The sequence below is a fragment of the Primulina eburnea genome, chromosome 16, assembly GCF_022965805.1.
Source record: "Primulina eburnea isolate SZY01 chromosome 16, ASM2296580v1, whole genome shotgun sequence".
Lineage (NCBI taxonomy): Eukaryota > Viridiplantae > Streptophyta > Magnoliopsida > Lamiales > Gesneriaceae > Primulina > Primulina eburnea.
Window position 1 is genome coordinate 1,485,719 of NC_133116.1, and position 20,494 is coordinate 1,506,212.

The following is a 20,494-nucleotide window of genomic DNA, read 5'->3' on the forward strand; positions in this document are numbered from 1 at the left end:
TCAAATAATATTATTAAATATCCACTAAAAAAATTATATAATTATATATATATATATATACGCTTTTTTAACAACCAACCAAAGTTCATATATCACTGTAATAATCCATATTTTACAACTTTTCTTAAAAATAAAAAGATCACATTTAAAAAATCCACATTTTAACCAATACATATGTTTTCCTTCGAACTAGTTCTTGCCCAACCGATCTTTCTTTTATACAGAGTATTACAATTAATGTGATGTAATTTGGAAGTAAATCAACTGTATCTTTTAAGTTCTGAGATTAATTCTCTATCGGATTTATTCTACTCTTAAGAATGTTTGATCTGTGGATAAGATGACGATGAATAATTTGTAGACAAAAACTCAATATAATTAGATAAAATAATGATACATAACATTCATCTTTTAGAAAATTTAACCAAGCATTAAACAAACAGGAATGAATAATTATTATTCGCCGCAAAAAAGGGTACTCCGCAAGTATTTACATGGATTATAAATGAAATATCGAGGAGCTTTGATTTTTTTATCACGATTGAAAATAATATTAAGAAAGCTAACATCTGCCAAGAGCTTACACATGCTGTTAACAGGCGTTGAGAGTTGCACAAAATATTTTCCTGGAATGAAAGTGCAATTCCAGAAACACCGAGGATGGAAATCATGCCAGTGCAATATATTGACTACTGGATCAAAAATTCATGCCAAACTGGTACTTATATGATAACAGATGAGAGAATTCAAAATTCAATTCAAGACTCCACCTTTCGACAGCGCTCCACGTATGCCTGCAGAACGACAACAATTATAACATCATCATGTGAAACACCAGAGAGAATTTTATTTATTACATTGGGGTGGGACTTTTTTCTTCAACGTATTTTCAATCAATTTATCTTCCTTATTCGGACAAGTTTATGACACTACACAGCTTAGGACCCCTATGGCTGAATAGAGAGGATTTTAGGCAACCTCATTACGTATGACAAAAACCAGATACTACGATGGCATGTTAGAAGAAAGAGTAGAATACAGTAAGCAGCACAGACCATTTCGACTCAAAGAGTGAATTTCAGAGGGCAATGTTAAAGGGAAGAGAGATTTTACTGGAAGGTAACGTGACTCGTGAGGGGAACGATAAAAAAAATGCTGCCTTTTACCTTTTGTCATGTGTTTAGGGTAATGCGCATTTAACGGAGGAGAACAGGGAAAGACCATAATAAAAAGGTGTGCCAAAATTTTCTCCATTAGGCTGACCAAGTTTTTTCTTCAAAATGACCACATACAACTGTTCAGGAATACATGTCAAGGACTTACTTGCACAAGTTTGGTAATTTTCGGTTTAGAGCATGACAAGTAATGTTCGATTTTTTCCTGTGTCTTTGGAACATGATCAGCTTGAATTGTACCAGTCACTTTGTCAACCACCTTTTTCACTACCGTTTTATGAGCCTCCCGACTCATCCGACCTTCCTTCCTTGTAGGCTTCAAAATCTCCTTTACAAATTCTACAAGAGAATTTTTAAATAAACGCATTCTTTTTTCATCCTTCGTAGCATTTCCCCGTTCATTTTTCCCATGGCCATCCAGAGTTTCTGATGCCTTGTTCTCTTTATCGTCCTTGCTTTGCTCACCAAGGGCTTCATTTTCTGGTTTGGCAGTTACTTCATCTTGCTTCACCGTCACATTTTCTTGATGATTCACCTTCAAATTATCAACTTCCATGCCAACAGATAAAGGAGATGATTGCTTCATATGTATCTGATTATTCTGTTCAGTTCTCGGGACTAAACGACGACTGCTGAGCTCGCCAACATCCGTTCCATTTTCCAAGGGATTAAACATATCACGAGAAACCGTAACAGGACTCATTTGTGCGTTCATTGTATTGACAAGGGGGGTATGAACCCCGACCCCAGTATCAGAAAGAAAAGGAATCACCCCACTAGAATTGGAGGGATCGATGCTTTGATATGCTTGTGCTTGTTCATTCACAAATCTTTGTCCCAAAAATATAGCAGGATTTTCAGTCACATGAACAACTGATTGATCAGGGATAACAATTGGAGAGTTTGTCACTCGATTAGAGTGCTCATTGGTCAACAAATTTGGAAAAAATTGAAGGACCTTTGATTCTGACATTTTAGGGGATTTAATAGCTTTCTGATGGTTCTGCATATCAGCTTGCGAATTCAAAGGCACGACTATCTTCCTCTCAGGCATATTCAAGTCGTTAACAACTTCATTTGATGGCATATGATAGAGCATATTCCGCCCTCTTATAGCTTCATTTGAAATTGAATAATGCCCAAGAAACATTCTCTCACCTTTTTCGTTCAAGCTTTGCCCCGAGAAAAAATCAGGATGAGTGGTTTTTTGGGAGTTCTTTACCCCATCAAGAACACCAGAGACAAACTGATTGACAGTATCATTTTGTAACATTTCCGGATGCTGCTGTTGAATATGTGAAGTGGGAGAAGTATTCTGTTGCAAGGCTTTGACAGAGAAGCTGTGATGTCCGTGCAATGAATTTTGTTGTTGGATATTCAAAAATTCCTCCTGGTTTTGTAACTGAGAGTTGAGTAAGATTAGTTGTTCTAGTTTGTTTGCCCCACTGGCCTTAACCATATATTCATTATAGCCTATGTCTAGGTCATGACTGTTACTTTCCCTGGGAGGAGAAGTTTGTTTCTCTCTATTCAAAAGTCTATCTTTCCAATCCAGTACTCCCCAAGTTTTGTCCTCATTTTCCATCCCATTTCCCATTTCATTACTAAAATCACCAGTACTTTTTGTCTCTGCTACATTCTTTTCACCCCAACCAACAGTGTTAACAGCATCCGAGACTCTAATTGCATCATCCGACCAGTTACAATTGTCATGCAAACTGCCTTTCTTAATGACTTCATGAGAAAACCTGCAATTATTCCTAAAACACTCCCCTGCAGCAAAAAATTTGCAGATGGGTTTCTCGTATCGGTTCGACTGATGACCACTGTCCTTATCAAAAGATCTCACACTGCAACTTCTGCCGAAACTCTCACCAGAAGCAGAATGGTGAGAAAATCTGCAAGAATCTGCCCAACGACAATTCCCCCTCATGAAGTCCTTGCAAGGGAATGCAATTCTATTTTTGGTTAAGAACTGCTCATCCTTTCGACGATTAGGTTCAGAATCATCATCCTGCATTTCAGACTCAGGACCTCTACTGTAAGCATGTTTCGAAGTACGGATTCGATCTACTTTATTCCTCCAACTTTCTGCAGGGCCATCTTCCAAGCGATCCCCATCTCTGTGGCTTACATTACTAGGATGAAGAAATCTACATTGGCTGCCTCTTCTGCAACTTCCTGCAACAAAGTCTCTACAATTTTGAGATGATTTATCAGGGCCTCTTGATCTGTCACTCCATCCATAAGACTGGCGTCTATAATCTTCGATTGGACTACGACTTCTGCTCAGACCCCTTGCACTGTCATTACTTCTGCTTCTACTCCTGCTCCAGCCTCTCCCCCGCTCCCTTTCCCTACCTCTACCCCTGCTCAAGCTCCTACTCCGACTCCTGCCACTTGTCCTGCCTCTGCTCCGGCTTCTGCCTCTTGCAGGGAACCTATTTAATTACATTAAAAGAATACTTGCTTCATTTGAGATCCAAAACATGGAACATGCCTTGTATTTTTGGCTAAAGAAGAGCATAAACAATACAGAAGTTCAAAATAATTCATTGTTGTGGAGAGCAAACTGAAACTGAAAGCCTCCGCTATTCACTATTTTATGATTACAAATAACATTTCAGATTTTGGAGAGGAGTATATTGTTCTAAATTATTCCAACAGCAATATACATGGTAAGTGGAGCACAACATTACCACAATTAATACAAGCACAAATCATTCAAAGAAAACTCTCTATATCAAAATCACACACTCACAAATTATTTACTTCAATAATGGCAAAACAAGATGCACTGTCACATACCTACGTGAATGGCTTCGATCATCTTCAAAACTGCTGTTACAGTTACGCATTTCCATTCCATCAAATCCTGGAGACATGTTCTTGAAAAATCTGCTAACCCCACCTATTTCCTTAACTTCTGAAGCATCTTGTCGTCTTTTGACAAAACCATCACCCATTAGTATAGTTGGGTTTTCTTCGTTGGTTTCCCAAGATACTCGTCCAGAATTATCCAGAGACTTTTTTATGGAAGATGTTCCAGATGAAGACAGTCCATGATAATGCCTGTCATCATAATTACAATGGTGTTTCTTTCCAGACCAAGAATTAGGAATATTCATACTAGACGGGTGTTTGGCCTCTTCTTCCATATCCCAAAATGATTTAAGTTTTTTCCTTTCACTCATAAGGAACTTAAACCAACTAATTCCTGCAATATTAACATAAATGTCCGCAGCAAAATCAGTCAAAAGCAACCACCAAAAGCAGCTTTTTTTTAAAAATTCATCAACAAGCTTGTTGAAGCATATTAGCAACCGTACAAATTTTTTGATGTTATATAGAGGTAACCTAAAGAATAAAATAGCTAATATTGTCCAATACCAGTCTAGGCACAAGAGTTGATTATAAAGCATGACTCCAACTACAAAGAGAAGTCAAATCACACCAGTTTCGAAATACTTGAGTTTCCATTAGATAGAGTGCTGGTAAGAAGTGAGTCGTTTAAGAGAGAGTTAAAAGATTAAGACTTCAAATCCTTTACCAATACGACTCTTCACAAACTGACAAACGGACTCTAAATAATAGTAAACTTAGCCCAGAAGTACCATCATATGCCACAAACACTCCTACATTACTCATGCTAACTCAAACATATGCAATAGCCTTGTGCCACCTCAAATCAATGAGGAAAAAAACTACTCGAGCATAATTTGTCAAAAAATCACAAATTTACCCTGAGTTTACATAAAAATTACTATCACTAGGTTACATTGGCTAACAATGCTGTTATCAGAATCTTGAATCACATTCTTAACAATCAGAGAAAACACAAGAAATAGCAAGAACCCTCAAACTCATGCCATTGTGGAAAATTCATGTTCAACACACAAAAGCAAGTCTCGTTTGATTGCACAGCCAAACAAATTTATTGAAAAATTCATTATCCCCAGATGCCTCTACATTTACATAGCTGCGCCTAAATACTAACTAAAAATTGTTACATTGTAGGAGTGCAGCCCCAATTGAGTACCAAATATCACTGAAACGAAGAAAAAGAATGAAAAGATGTTCATCACTATGAACAGTAAGCAACACATGGCGTCACAAGCTTCCGTCAATGTTTAACTAAATTGAACACCAACTTCAGCATCAATCGACGCCAACAGAAAAGTGTAATCTACCTTCAAAATTTTCGATCTTCTTCACACTAATTTTTTCGAGAAAGGACATAATGAAACCCTAAATTACATAAACGGAGAGGGTAAAAAAAAAGAACTGAAAAAGCCAACCTTTAAACTAAGTCGACCAAGCCCGCCCACGCGAATGATTGATGCTGCGCGAATGAAAATAACAGGAAAAAAAATAAAAGAAAGAGGGGCTAGGTTTTCGCAAGGAGTGGCGATTTTGCGAGAATCAGAGTCGCTGGTCTGACGTGCGTGTTACGCTGAAAATAAATCTGGCAAAAGTAATTAAGATCCGTAAATCGCATGACGTCAAAAATCACGTCAGATGTTACTGATTGGCCTTTTTTTTTGGTGACGCACTAGTTGATCGATTTCGCTGATATATACACTTAATCACAAAAATAAAATTAATTTAAAGTTAAATTATAGGGGAAGTTATTGAAAAATTCCCAATCATAATATTTCTTTGCATTCACTCCCTACCCACAAAATTGTGGTACTATTTCATACAAAATGTGGTACACTTCATGTGGAAATGTGGTACACTTCATGTGGAAATGTGGTACTAAAAAAGTACCTAGGGACTGAAAACAAAGAAAAAAGGCGGCTGGGGACTGAAGCCAAATTTCCCGAATTATAAATCTAATCGTAGAAGTCAAGGGTTTAGAAAAAGTAGTACTCTGGTAAAATAGTTTCGCATATTTTATATTTATAATATAAGATATAAGATGAGTTGACTCAATCATATTTTACTCTGTTTATTTTCTTCGTCTAACTTCTGAAAATATTCAGCACATTAGGCGCCAGCTGGCTACGCCTAGATTTGGTGGATATAACCGCTTTAAGATAACTCAAATGAACACGAAGTTGTTCAGCAAATGCAGATAACTTGTCTTTTTCTTGTTTTATGTAAATTATATCTCTTTCAGTTGAAGATTAATTATGGATCATGGGAGTACATTGCTTCTGTTTCTTTCCTCGATCTTCGGGACTTCTATGCAGACTTTGTTGCTGTTGATGCCTATCATTTCACACATGTACATGCTCCCGGTGTTGTGGATCCATCAAGATTACAGCATTTTTGTGACAGTGCAGTTGATGGAATCGCCACCATCTTCCTGGCTCTGGAACGAAGGCCCATTATTCGACATTCACCAACATCCGATGTTTCAAAAAGGATAGCACAAGAAGCATCGGTAAGAATTTAACTACTTTGTGGCCTCTTTGATTGTAATTTATGAATCAATTATTTCTTGGTTTATCATGTATTTACTGATTTATTTTGGACTTATAGGCAATGGTTCATGAACTTATAGGCGTTCACAATTAACTCAGAAAACTAATATTTCTTGCGACCGTTGTCGATCCGACTTCGTTATACTAATTATTTTTTACAAAATATATCTCAATTAACTTAGAAAAATAATATAATTTTTTTTTTTCATTTCATAGAAAAGATCATAAAAAACTCTTTTTGTAAATTTATAATTTAAGCATAAGTATCATACCTCATCAAATTTTAAACATTTACACATTATCTCTACAAATTATAAAGACTAGTATTCTTTGCATGCAATGTATATATTTATATAAATATAATTTAACTATGAATTTAATTAAGTATAATTTTATTATATTTTATTTTTGAGTGGATAAAACACCATTGTTAATGTAAGATAAAAAAAGGATACATATATTATGGTGACTATCAACGTCACACGTCTTTGATATATAGTGTATTATATTTTTTTTAAAAAAAAATCACTTTATCTAAATAACAATTAGAAAGTTAACAAAACAATCATAATTTTTTTAATATAATTATTGGTAGTTTTATATAAAAAGTAACTGAACTCCAAAAATAAAACGAAAGCTCCAAGGTTGTGAAGGTTGAGTTCTTCTGTGGACTGTGATCGTGGAGAACTACTGTCAGGTCTAATGAAAGGCAAGAAATCTGATGAACCAGCCAGCGAAGTTCCCTCTGCTTCAGGTTGTCCCTTCAGGCTTAATCTAGACAAAGTATTTGAGCAGTTCGGGCATGGGAGTGTTTGTGTTTCCACATTTGTATAATTATATTGTACTGTATGAATACGTTTGATGATTTATATTTAGGTTGCGTTTACTTTGAATGAATTATGAAAAATTATACCATGATTGCCGAAGTGATTGGATATGGTGTGAAATAAGCAGCAGTGACGGTGGCCAATCCACCTCACCTGTTTATATATCTATCCATTCTTGGTCTCATTTTTTCTCATTACAACTTGATTTTTCCAGTAATTGAAATCTAGTACTTGTTGACAAAAGTTGTTGGCAAAACAAGTCCAATTCCCAAATTAATTAATAATGGTAAGAAAAGATAGGATATTAAAATCGGTTATATTTATCCTATTCATGTTGCAGGAATCCTATCATTGGAACTACGAATTTTGAGGTCATAAAATTTCAGGCTGCCCTTTCATGGCTTAATCAAGAAAATTTGTCAAAAAACATAAGAAATAAATTCTTTACAGACAAGACATCTCAGCAGATTTCGTATTCGAGTGGCGTATCTTCTACGATGATTGCAGGGAAGTGATAAGCACAAGCCTCGGTCCAAAAACAGTTAGGATAAAAAGAGTAAAAAAAATAAGCTAAGTTGAATAAATTATTTTGCCCAAGGGAGGGGGCCTGGATATGGATCAGTCCCACAATATCTGAACAGTCCTTCCATTTCTGGACACCCATTAGGATAAGGGACAGACCGATGAAAGGGGTCACGGGCAAGTTTTTTCCGGTGCAACATTCCTGAACAACCATAAGGATCTTCTTGAAATTGAGATCTTACCAATGCTTCACCTTTTAATGCTGCTTCCCTCGAATTCTGAGTGGATGGCGTGCCATAATACAAGAACCTTGATTCGGGAAATCCAATCGCGGAGCGGTGAAGATGAACAAACCTCTCCTCCTTAAAATCATATCCTACAACCTGAACATCGATTCAAAAAACCCAAAACTAACAATATATAAGACCATTGCTATATGTCACTCTAAACATCAAGATGATACGAGTAATTACCACATCCTTAAAGGTACTTGAACTTTAAAATTTGTAGAGAACTGAAAATGCATGTAATCTTGTGTTCTTACTGTTATGTTGTGAGGATACATGCCAGTAAGCTCCCGGAATCGACATATGCTAAATATAAGATTCTCAAAGCTGTCCCTCGCATGTTCTTCTGTAAGTGATCTCCCTCTCACTTGATCTTGCTTGCCTGCAGAATTTACCACATGTCCATTTGTATCGAGCTAAACAAACTTCAACTTTTCCTATAATGCCTTGGAAGGTATAAATAAAGAATTTTCGAACTTCACAAATTAGAAGTGGTTTTAGCCAAACTGAGTAAATTATAAGTAGTTCTTCATTCCCAAGTTCTCAATTTTATCAATTTCTATCTTGGGAGAAACAGAAATTGATAAAATAAAAAGTGGAGCATTCAGTAAAGCATGCTTGGTTAAATAAAAATTAACTGATTAAAAATTTGGGATATCTGTAAAAGCTCCAGATCAGTCAGCACCCAAAACAATTGGAGCTAAACTAATGTAATGAAAAATAATCTCCAAACAAATCCAAATTTCATTTAAAAAAGTTGCCATTTTACTTGAGTTCAAAATTCAATTTGTCAGTAAATCACCATCTCTGCATCTTCTAAAAGGGGAACTTCCAAGTTCAAACCTATCTCATTGCAGGTATGACGTCTCACAGTTTTTTTTGGAGAAAAACAAAAAAAAAATTATAAGATGCATGTACAATTTTTGTGAAAACCAAGTATGTTGCTTGAATTTTTCTGCTTCACATACCCTGTCCAAACTATAACTATGATCATATAAATTCACAAGACATCCCAAAAGCTAATGATAAAAGTAACACACTCCTATCCAACAATGTGGTAACTGATCCTACGTAGTTCAAGCAACAGACCACATGGACACACGAGATTCAGATATGAATGGCTCCAACAGTGGTCTAAAATTAACTACTACATCATTTAGACAACATAGAGAAATATTTATAGTATGGCAACAACGAAATAGAAACACACAAGTTCATGACTCGATCTACAACAAAATTAACTTTTCTCACTTTCTGTTAATGCACGTAACAGATTTCTTGGCTCACATTTTTTGATATTTTGACGGCATACATTACGCTCAACTGTCTATTGCTTTTGGATTAAGCCTTTTTACACTAAAATGCATCATATTTCAAAGATGCTACCATTTAAAAAGTTTCGAAACATTTTAAAGCATCAATAAAATCAGGAAAACACAACTGCAAAATGACTCACCAAACCATCCTTTGGACTCTGCAACAACCCAATAACTCTGAGCTTCACTCCTTGGTCCAGCATTCTTCCGAGTCTCACCCCCGCTGAACAAGAGTAATGCCGCATCATCATTGGCCGTGATCTCCACTCCATTCTGTATATGTGTAATAAAGGTAGCAGCTTGACCTGGATTCTTCTGATATGATTCCAAATACCAAGCATCCTCCTTATCAACCTTTTCACAACTACTACTCGTATAAATCGAATGGCCAGCCACCATTACAAGGTTTCTGAAGTTATGAAAAGGATAACTCTCCACATTCTCATTGAATTTGTCATAACCAGGCATCATTCTGAAACGGCCCTCATGCATGGATAATATAATAAGAATTGTAATCCCAATTGACAAGAAAATCAAGAAGAGCATAATGGGGTGAAGCTTGAAATAGTGTTGAATCTTATTCCCTACCGCTTTTAGCATTCTCAAAGGATCGTTTTTGTGCCTTCTTGACTTTTTACCAATCCCAGATTCTAAGTCAAAATCACCCCTTGGATAGGTCTTGAACGACTTGGGACTATTACTATACGAAAATGAATAATTTGTCTTCATAGATTACAGAATCTAACTAAATAATCACAGCAAAAGGCATAGATATCCGAGAAACAGACCATTGGATCTCAACACCATGCAAAGTTTAAATCATCCCACTCAAAAAATGAAATCAATCACGAACAAGCTGGAGGGATAATCGATGAAAAAACCTAAAAATGTCATTTTCAACCGAAAAAGGTGAACCTGAAGCGAGCCCAGATCAGAAATTCAGGACAAGAAGACGAAAATCCTGTATTAAATTTCGAGCGGTCTGGAAATTTGAAGAATTCCCAGAAAAAAGTACGAGGAACTTTGATTTCCTCTAAACTTCAATTCAAAGTTAAACGTAATACTCGAAAACAATACAAATCAAGAGGAAAATGTCAACGGTGTCGAGCAAATCGCAGCGGGTAGGACTAGAGACTGGAATTTGTGATAACAACACAAGTAAATTTTACTCTTCATAATTTAAATTTTTTGTTTAAACTTCTTGATCATGTCAAAAATACAAAAATACTTTTATATTTATTAATTATTTATAACTGAATCAATAAAATAAAATTATTTCAAATATATAATGATGTTATAGAGTGAAATTATTTCAAATATTTAATGATATTATTGTTATGCAATTAGATGTTTGAGGAAGATAATTTTCTAAAAAATTATTATTTATAGAAATTATTCCAACATTTTGTAACATTCAGAAGATCTAATCAATGTTAAGTTTACATCAAAATTTTAAATTAAAATTATGATTCAAAGTAACATGTTCTTAGATATAGTCCTGGATTCCTCCAAATTCTTTGGAGATGTTAGAGAGATCCAAATGATTATACAGAACTATGTCACTCAGATATACTATGTATCACAAAAATTGTGGAAACCTTGAGAAACAAGAATAAATTCTCGGAACACTAAATGATATTCAAATAAGAATCATAACTTTAGAACAACAACCAATTTTTAGTAAAAAGATCTCGAAAGAAAGGTTATCACTAAAATTTGGTACCGAACTCTTATTACACCAAAGAGGAGCGGCCATATAATTCCAAACCTTTTAAACATAGGCTATGTGAATTGCAGCAGGAATACTTGATCTCAACAAAAAAAGATTCATTAATTTTTTAGAAATAAGTCTGATTGGATCAACTAAAAGAAAAATGGATAATATATTTAAATATTATTTTAAGTTTATATTTGTTTATATTGATGATGTTTTTATAACATCTAAAAATACGGACGAAGATATTAAACATTTAGATATTTTCTATAAAGTTTGTTAAAAAAATGACTAGTCCTATCCGAGAAAAAGACACTCATTGCTACCAGGAAGCTTGAATTCATTAGAGTAGAAATAGATGAGTCCAGAATAATTTTGCAAAAATAAATAATAGAAAATGTACAAAAATTTTCAGATGAACTAAAAGAGTAAAACAAAATTAAAGTTTCTTAAAAGTTATTAATTTTGTTGGAATGTTCCTTAATGATCTAGGAAATCAGTGCCTTTGGAGGCCAATCTTCCCAATAATGGGGTATTGTTGGACTACTAATTCAAATGGAGCCTAATCCAATGTACGAAACAGTGCCTTTGAAGAACAATCTTCTCAAGTAACTGAATACACACTTCTAAAAATTAAAGAAGTGTTTATAAAAGACACTTTTAATATCAACCACAACTTACACCCCTCAAGAATGGTACAAGTTTTGAACACCAAGCTCGGACAGCTAGAACACATCTTTGCCTGAACTTTTATTAAATATGTCTGCCAAATGACAGTCTATCTCGGATGAGCTAGGGTTGTTCGTGATACATTGGATTAGCAGCTATGTTCATAGTCGCTTTATTATGGCAAAACAAAGTGGCAGGCAGCCGTTAAAATTGACTATAAGCTCTATTCGTCTCAACAGCCGATCAGCTTCGAAACATTCTTGTGGTTTATCTGGGAAAAGGAGACTAGTTTCCTGATGAAAACCTTTATCTCTTGTTCCCGTACATGATAAATTGTTCCTTTTACAAGCTTGTTTTCTCCTGCATCATCCAATTTCCACCAATATACGGTTCCAAAAACACAACTGCTGCTGAGGATTCTACTCTCAGCATAATTATCTGTAGCCTTTTTTTTTATCTCTTCTGCTGTAAAAACTCTAAGCTTGACTGTCGGCTGTGTGGAAAGCATGTATTCTAGCATTAAGCCAACATGCTTTCAAATATATCGCGTCTTAGTTTGGCTAGTTTCTTTAACCTGCGTCTCCGAAATAACCAAAAACCCAGGAATCATTGAACCCGTTTGAAGATTTGAGGCACTCCTAGTAAATTCTATAATAATATTTATATACTTTCCCTCTATTCTGCACCATCAGTACCTAACCTAAACTCTTCTAAGCATGGCATAAAGTTCATGTAATGTAAAGTGGACTGCATAAATGGTTTCCCATAACAATGCAACAGAAATGTGTAAATCAAAGAGAGTTGCACATATTTCAAGTTCATCGTCAAGAAATTTACCATATGCAATATAGAACAACTTAGATCCCTCTATTTCATTTTTCGGTGGTGACTTTTGCGATGGCAACCAGAACCATTTTTCTCTCCAACACCTTCAAATTAAACCCTTCGGGACACGAACATAAATAGTTTCCATGCATCTTCCAATTCACCAGATTAGACTTTTGAATTACACGCGGCTCTATAGTTCTATAGAGATTTTTGGTGCATTGGCATCAATTACAATTAAGATAATTTTTGTTCTCTCAAAACTTTCGTAAAATTTATTTCAATATAGTTATAATTCCCAAAACTACGCAACCTCGTCACAACACCAGCTGAACTTCACACAAGTCATTTCTTATGGGTTGCTGGATTTAATACATTGGGCTCCATGGCCAATCTTGACGCAGTGAATTCAACTGACATTCAAAATTCCGACCAAGTATTTTCCAAATCTCTTATCATATATTAAGTTTCTTCTTCTTAATCGAGTCAAAAGACTTTGTGTATGGTCTATTTTTATTTTATTATATATTAATAAAATATCAAGTTTTTAATTTATAAAGACTGTAGCTGAGTGGATATGACCTTATTTTCAGGACAAATCATATGTTTCATTCCTTTCACCACGAGCCCTCTCATTTTATTTGTTTTCCCCTTTTCTTTTAAATTCATTATTTCAAATTATATTTTAGCCCCTCAATATTTTTCATAATTATGATCATATGACCCTCATTTCAGAATAAATCAATATAATTACAAAAATAAAATAAAAAAATTATACAAAGACTCAACTCACTTCAAATGACACTACTATTAATTAAATGTTTGCCATTCAAAATTTTCCAAATATAATTCAGTTCACACTAGTAGTCGTCGTTCATCCTTTGGATGACACATATAGATCCATTGTCTCCATTTTGCAGCTTGCAACAGCTCATATTTACCTGTATGGCAACACTACATATATTTTGTGAGAAACATTCATATTTCCATATATTTTTCTTGATAATAATTTGAAAATTAAAGACTAATGATCCTATGACAAGTGTAATCCTCTCGATCCCCCGAAGAAAGCCTTAACCCCCAAGCTTCTTCCAACCCACCCCTCCAAAAAAAAAAAATCTTCTTTTTTTCCCCTGCTTTATTTATTTCATTGAACCCATAGCACGTAGTACAATCACTATAAATGTATGTCCCTTACCATAAAAAGATAAAGAGCAGCATAATGGTGGCGGAGGAGGAGGAGCAAGTCGCCGGATCTGTCTACGTGATGAGATTTAGGCCTAAGAAAGGGAGCGTGCCCGCGAAGAGGAGGTCGGTGAAGAAAATGATGCTCGATTCGATCATCGCATCGTGTTTCAAAACAGAGCAGCGGCAGCCAAGCAGAACCTTGCATGATTTGAAGAGAAATCATGGAGCTGGCAGCAAAGAGAAGAGTACTGCTGTGTTTCCGAATTCTTGAAAATATATATATATATATATATATATATATATATATATATATATATATATATATATATATATATATATTCTTATATTTTATCTATACTGTATTTGATTTGTAGCCGGGCGTGGCATGAGTTTTTACCTGCTAGAAATGGTAATAATCTTTTCAATTAAAAAATCATAACTGTTTAAGAAAAGATCGTGACACTTCCTTACCATGTTTGTGTGTGTGTGTTAAAAATTAAATAAATAAAACATTTTACGTACACATGGCCCCACAAAAAATTTGATGTTGGCCAAGTCATGCTTAACAACCGGAGCATATATACACTTCACACACATGAACAAACCAAGTATCATATCGGGGAAGTAGAATTTAGATATATGTCACTTTTCTTTCTTTACTTCTTAAATGAAGTTAAAATTCGGATTTTTTTTTTCTAAAAAAATAATTTGATATTTATCCAAACATTTCCACAATCCTGATATATGCCATCAGACTAACAGAATAGATATCCAAAAACTTCACGCACATATGATATATTAAATCTAAAAACACAAGATATAAGTTTGTAAAAGTGCTAGTGTTGTGGCCTTTTTTTTTTTTTTACCAATATTAGTACTGGGCTCCAAAAATATCGATTTTTTGACTAGAATGACAACTTAAATGTAAGCTAATAGGAGTAAGCGCAAAAATATTAGTTTGAATTGGGAACGTGTTTATTGAGGTGACAAGTTTTGGTCAGTTTCAAAGTACTTAGGTCGTTGCTATCTGATACGATAATGTAGCGATTTTTTAACTCAATCAAAATCATGGTTCGTGGCAGAGAAAATGTCTCGGACACTACAGTTTCATTTTTTGACATTTCACATGAGGATTGCGATTATAGTCGCAAAATACTTTGTAATAAAAAAAATAATCATATAATTCGAAAAAAAATTAGTTTAAAACAAATAAGGAAAATTTGAAAAAGACATAAATATTCAGCTGTGAAATCCACGTTCTGTTCGGCCAGGGACGGATCCAGGAATAAGAGTTGGGGTGGGCTTGAACTCAATATGATAAATTATATATTATTAAAAAAAAAGTACATTATATCGTTCAACGAAGTTGTGCCTTACGGGATTTTAAAACATAAAATTCATCAATAATAGAATTTACATCAATATGTTTAGCTAAATCTCGTTCAACATAGAGTGTCAAACAATCGGCAAGAAAGTCATCCTCCATTTTATTGCGAAGTGCCGTCTTCACATGCTTCATTGCTGAAAAAACCCGTTCAATAGTGGCAGTAGACACAGATAATGTCAAAACAAGATGAATCAATCTAGTCAACATAACATAAACACTTGACCGTCCACTCTCGGTCAATTGCTGACACAACTCAACAAGTGTAGAAACCTTTAAATTCTGCATCACATCGAGTTTATAATGTATCAATGCATACTTCAAAACAACAATTTCTTGATCTGTGAAATCTCCAGGATAAAACTTCTTCGCAAGCTTGCAAATATCATCACTGTTAAATGAGTCAAATGAATTTTTAGGATCTAAAACTATACTAAGAGAAAGAAGTTTCACCGATGACTCATTGAACCGAGTATTTAACTCCATCAAAATGAAATTTATTGCTGCATTAAAAACATCAAAGTGGTAATGATGTTCTATTGAATAAACCGTCGCTAATTAAAACCGCCGATCCACTTTTTTTTTATTTTTTAATACTTTAGCGACGGTTTTAGAAATAACCGTCGCTAATATTTGCGACGGTGTTTGATAAAACTGTCGCCTATCCACATCGGCGACGGGTTTACTAAAACTGTCGCAAAAGTAGCGACGGTTTTCAAAAAATCGTCGCTAAAACCGTCGCTAAATAAAAAAAAATGGGCTGGGCTACAGCCCAGTATAGCCCTAGCGTAGATCCGTCTCCGGCGACGACCGCGAAATCAACGAAATTCAAAAAAAAAAAGGCGTAATAGTTACAGTACAACAGTTTTAGCCTGAAACTTTGTTGCGTGGCTGCTGTTGCTGTTCCGAAATGCCCGATCCGGGCGTTCCGTGCTCAAAATATGACAAACTAATTGATCTCGAGGCCTCAAATTGGCTCCCTTCTGGATGCAGAACGTAATCACAAAAGCGCTTGATTTGGATCAAACCTATTGTCACATGTGGCTCTCGTGAGGTTTATCAATTGCAAACCCAATGCCACGGTAAGTCCATTTCACTCGGATAGATTGAAATATTCGGATACAATAATTATCTTGTGATCAGAGTGCATGTATAATCACTTCTTCTATTTAATTTGTTTCCCGTTCTGCTTTTATCGATTCACTCAATTGTTGTAAATCTTTAAACACATTATTTAAGCGCGCGCACACAAACACACACACACACACACACACACACACACATATATATATATATATATATATATATATATATATATATATATATATATATATATATATGCGTCAACGCATATTAAATATGATTCATATATTAGTTAACGTTATCTATACACAAATTATGTATCCACAAGGTTCCAGATTATCATGTTCGAAATTTATTGTAACAAAATACTCCCTCGACTAAAACAAATGAGTAGTTTTTTTTCCCCCTAAAAATAATGTGCTATATAACTTGTCATTGGACACAAATATATTTAGAGTGGCTCTCATGTGACCATATTCACAATAAAAAGTAATATTCTTAGCATAAAAAGTAATACTTTTTCATGATGACCCAAATAAGAAATCTGTCTCACAAATACTTTTTGCTATATATTTAACGAGCTAAAAACAATTACGCAAAATATCTATCTAAAATGTTATTAAGATGTTGAATATACGACCTTTTTATTCGACATTGAACACTTCCAACCAGTACTGGATCCAATGATGATGTTATTGTTTTTAAAAATCAAATTTAAAGTCGAATTAATCCAGTCTTATTTATATATATAATAACGTGAAATAAAATTTTAAAATATTTAATTGGTGTAGGTCTTGAATAATATCTACATTTAATTGGTGCAGAGAATTTTCTTCTTGTTCTTTGTCAGTATTTTTTCAAAATCTAAACTTATTTTTAGGACTGACAATTGGAATGGATGGGGCAAGCATGTACTTCGCAATTAATTATTGACTGACCAAGCTCTCCCAAGTTCCTAACTTAGCTAGCTTATGACATAATATTATATTGGAATTTGGAAAGGAATAAATTCGGGTCAATGCAAATGATATTAAATGCTGGTAAGTAGTGTGAAAGGCGCTTGAGTGACACTTAGCGTGACAATGATACGATTTCTTATTGGCTTCACAAGTACCGACGATGGGGTGGTTAATAAATTAGATATCTCCCACCTAAAAGACAGGTATCGTGGGTTTGATATTTAGAATAACTGGAGTGCTGTACTACTAGGTGAGATACCGGCGTTCAAATTCAAACACTAGTATACATTTGCGTGTAGAGCCAACATGGGAATTGTAGCAAGATATTTAATTAATTAGCCAACAGCTTTGCGTTGTTTAGTAGAAACCGGGCAAGTGTTAACATGATTCCTTCTTAATGCATGGTTAGAAGATGGTTGATTTTCCTTCTGTATGTTCCCATGATTTTCCTTTTGTATGTTCCCATGGCTTATAACCGCGGTCGTTTCAGAACTAGGAGGTTTCTTTGTACCAAGAAACTTTATCCGTATTCTTATTTGGGCTATGTTGGTGTTTTAGATTTACTTTTTCTTTGTTTCCGATTATTAAAAGCACCTTTACTTTGCTAATAGGAAAGCCTGAGGTGCAGCATGCAGCTCTATCAAACTGAAAGGGAGGAATTAAAAAACAACGCTAAACATTATGGTAATGTATTAACAGAAACATACAATGATGCAAAGAAAAGCATCCTGAACACGACAAATGGAATTAAGAACTATGCAAGGACATATTGTATGTTAGTTACCCTCTTTATATTATGACTCACAAAGTACATTAAAATTACATAGGTTTTAATTCTAAGAAACCAAGACGAGGATAACTTGAATATTACTACTTCCCAGGACTTACTTTTTGCCTTTTTTGATCTGATTCTCGAATACACTAAAAGTAGACTTCGCAGCTTTGCTCCCAACCTCAAGAATTTTCTTGCCCATCAGTGTTGAGACGTGCTCCCTATCTTTAGGAAAAACACTTCCTTTCTTGCTCGACTGATTTTCATACTTGTTGCTGCTCTCTCCGTAGTTGGAATTCATCTTGATCTTGGATTACAGCAAAATTAAACTTCGTTTTATGTTACTGGAGATTTTGTATGTGAGCTTTCTTTACTGTGATACGATCTTCTCTTGTGGTTGTGTATGATGGTGCTAGATGAAAGCTTCCCTGCTATTTATAGGGAATGCTAGCTCTAGTTTTAACAACTCTCGAAACCCTCGTACGTTTTTCAGTGATTATTACGTGTAATTTTGTCGTTAATTCCTTGTGATTTCTTTCAAGTTTGCCCCCAATGTGGTTTATTTGATATGCATATGTAGGTGTGTGTGTGTGTGTGTGGCCTTCTCTTCATATTTTTTCACCTGTGGATGACATATCATATATTGTTTATATATATATATGTGTGCGATGGTTTAGGACTTGTGGTCCTATGATTCTTGTCGTGTGGTTGTATGTGTGTGAATTGGTATTATAACGTAAATGCCCACAAATCGCGTGTGTTGGTGTGTGGAAATGTATAATATTATTATTATATACTGTCATATTTATTTTTTATAAACATGTTATATTATTTTATTTTAAAATTTTGGCAGAGGTACCGTGTAAATTTTCAAATTTGTAAAATAAACTCAATTTTCCAATTTCCACATTGTTATTTTGTAATTGACGGCGTATGCATGAGCTCACCCCGTGACGTATCGAATGATCAAATCTCTCGAAACCCTGTTTTGTAAAGTATTGTCATGCCGCTCGCAACCGCATTTCTTTAATTTTGTTAAAATTAAAATTATATATCCCGGGAAATTTAACATAACGAAAATTCGAACAAATTTCGATATAATCACGAAAAAAAATCTATATAATCACTGAGAAATCATCTCCAGTGTACATTAAATTTACAAAAGGTGATGTTTATTTTGCGCGTTGATTAGAAATTTACGAGCATCAAACTCTAGCAATGTTGTTTCAACAAAGACAAGCCGTGTCCGATGGACAAAAAGTGGTACCGCACGTTGACGTTATAGACATGTATTAATTTCACCACCTGCATGCAATTAATGACAAAATCAAAGAATCAAATTAGTTAACGCGGTACGATGATTATTATATGAGTTAATATATGGAGATGAGATTTGTTTTGGGTCCAATCAAGGTTCTAAAATCGAGCTCCAAATTTTTCAAGTTTAAGCGAGAGTAGCACATGCTTAAGCGTGAAAATCGTTTTTTATCTTTAGTGTAATTGTAATTATCTCAAACCAATAAATAAATAAAATAATACATAAATATGATAAATTTATGTCTGATGCATTAATTCTCATATTTATAAAAACATGAAAATCTCAAAATTATAATCTTTATTTGTTTTTGCAACTAGACCACATTAAAAATGTTAAATATTTGTCAAATCATTATCAGACATGCTTAATCATAATTAAAAATAAAAAATAAACATCTAAATTATAGACCTAATTTATTATTTTAAAATAAAAAGACATACCTTCAAAATAAAAATATTTAAAAATAAATAGATGCGATTAATTATGCTTAAGCACACTTAATTAAATGTCTTAATTATTCTTAATTCGGTCAAACCGCAGTTTAACCGCTTTTATCTGAAGTGGGATGTTTTTGTTGAGCTTCAAGCTTAAACGAGCTTTTAGAACACTGGTTCTAGTATAGATAAAACACACATATTTTATTTAGGATTAATGTCTGATGAGATGACTAAATGATATAAATACATGTTACGAGTGATAAAAAATACATTAGACATAAGGTAATTTATGTAGTTAATTATATGATGTCTGTTGTGTGGTGTGTATGTTGAATAATGAGTTATGTAATCAGTGATTATTTTATCATTGTTTTTCGGAATTCGTCGTGGTTTTTATGATTTTGAGTTTCTAAATAAACCAACAAAAGTTACTAGCTCAAATAAAAATATGTCTTAGTGAAAAGATTTTTATCTTTAGCTACTAAGTAATGAATTAGATTGTAAATTTTCAATTGTTAATAAAGTTGAATGTATGCTACTCTATTTTCTTTAAAAGTTTTATGTTCCAACAAGAAGATTATGAACTTGT

General features: G+C 34.2%; 2 protein-coding genes across 4 annotated transcripts; both read right to left on the reverse strand.

The window, feature by feature from the left end:
• Nucleotides 1-438: 438 nt before the first annotated feature.
• On the reverse strand, nucleotides 439-5,657 carry LOC140817325 (zinc finger CCCH domain-containing protein 55-like). 3 transcript variants are annotated; one of them, XM_073176967.1, is made up of 4 exons: nucleotides 5,474-5,657; nucleotides 3,984-4,392; nucleotides 1,324-3,616; nucleotides 439-794 (listed from the first exon to the last, which is right to left on the reverse strand). In XM_073176967.1, the coding sequence occupies exons 2-4, from the start codon at nucleotides 4,367-4,369 to the stop codon at nucleotides 759-761; spliced, it is 2,715 nt and encodes a 904-aa protein (XP_073033068.1). In that variant the 5' UTR covers nucleotides 4,370-4,392; nucleotides 5,474-5,657; the 3' UTR covers nucleotides 439-758. The 3 variants fall into 3 exon arrangements, with proteins under 3 accessions (XP_073033068.1, XP_073033066.1, XP_073033067.1); XM_073176965.1 differs by lacking the exon at nucleotides 5,474-5,657 and adding an exon at nucleotides 5,215-5,436; XM_073176966.1 differs by lacking the exon at nucleotides 5,474-5,657 and adding an exon at nucleotides 5,031-5,196.
• Nucleotides 5,658-7,782: 2,125 nt separating this feature from the next.
• Nucleotides 7,783-10,722, reverse strand: LOC140816655 (uncharacterized protein C57A10.07-like). Its single transcript, XM_073176046.1, has 3 exons — nucleotides 9,697-10,722; nucleotides 8,498-8,622; nucleotides 7,783-8,336 (listed from the first exon to the last, which is right to left on the reverse strand). The coding sequence occupies exons 1-3, from the start codon at nucleotides 10,283-10,285 to the stop codon at nucleotides 8,016-8,018; spliced, it is 1,035 nt and encodes a 344-aa protein (XP_073032147.1). The 5' UTR covers nucleotides 10,286-10,722; the 3' UTR covers nucleotides 7,783-8,015.
• Nucleotides 10,723-20,494: the final 9,772 nt, after the last annotated feature.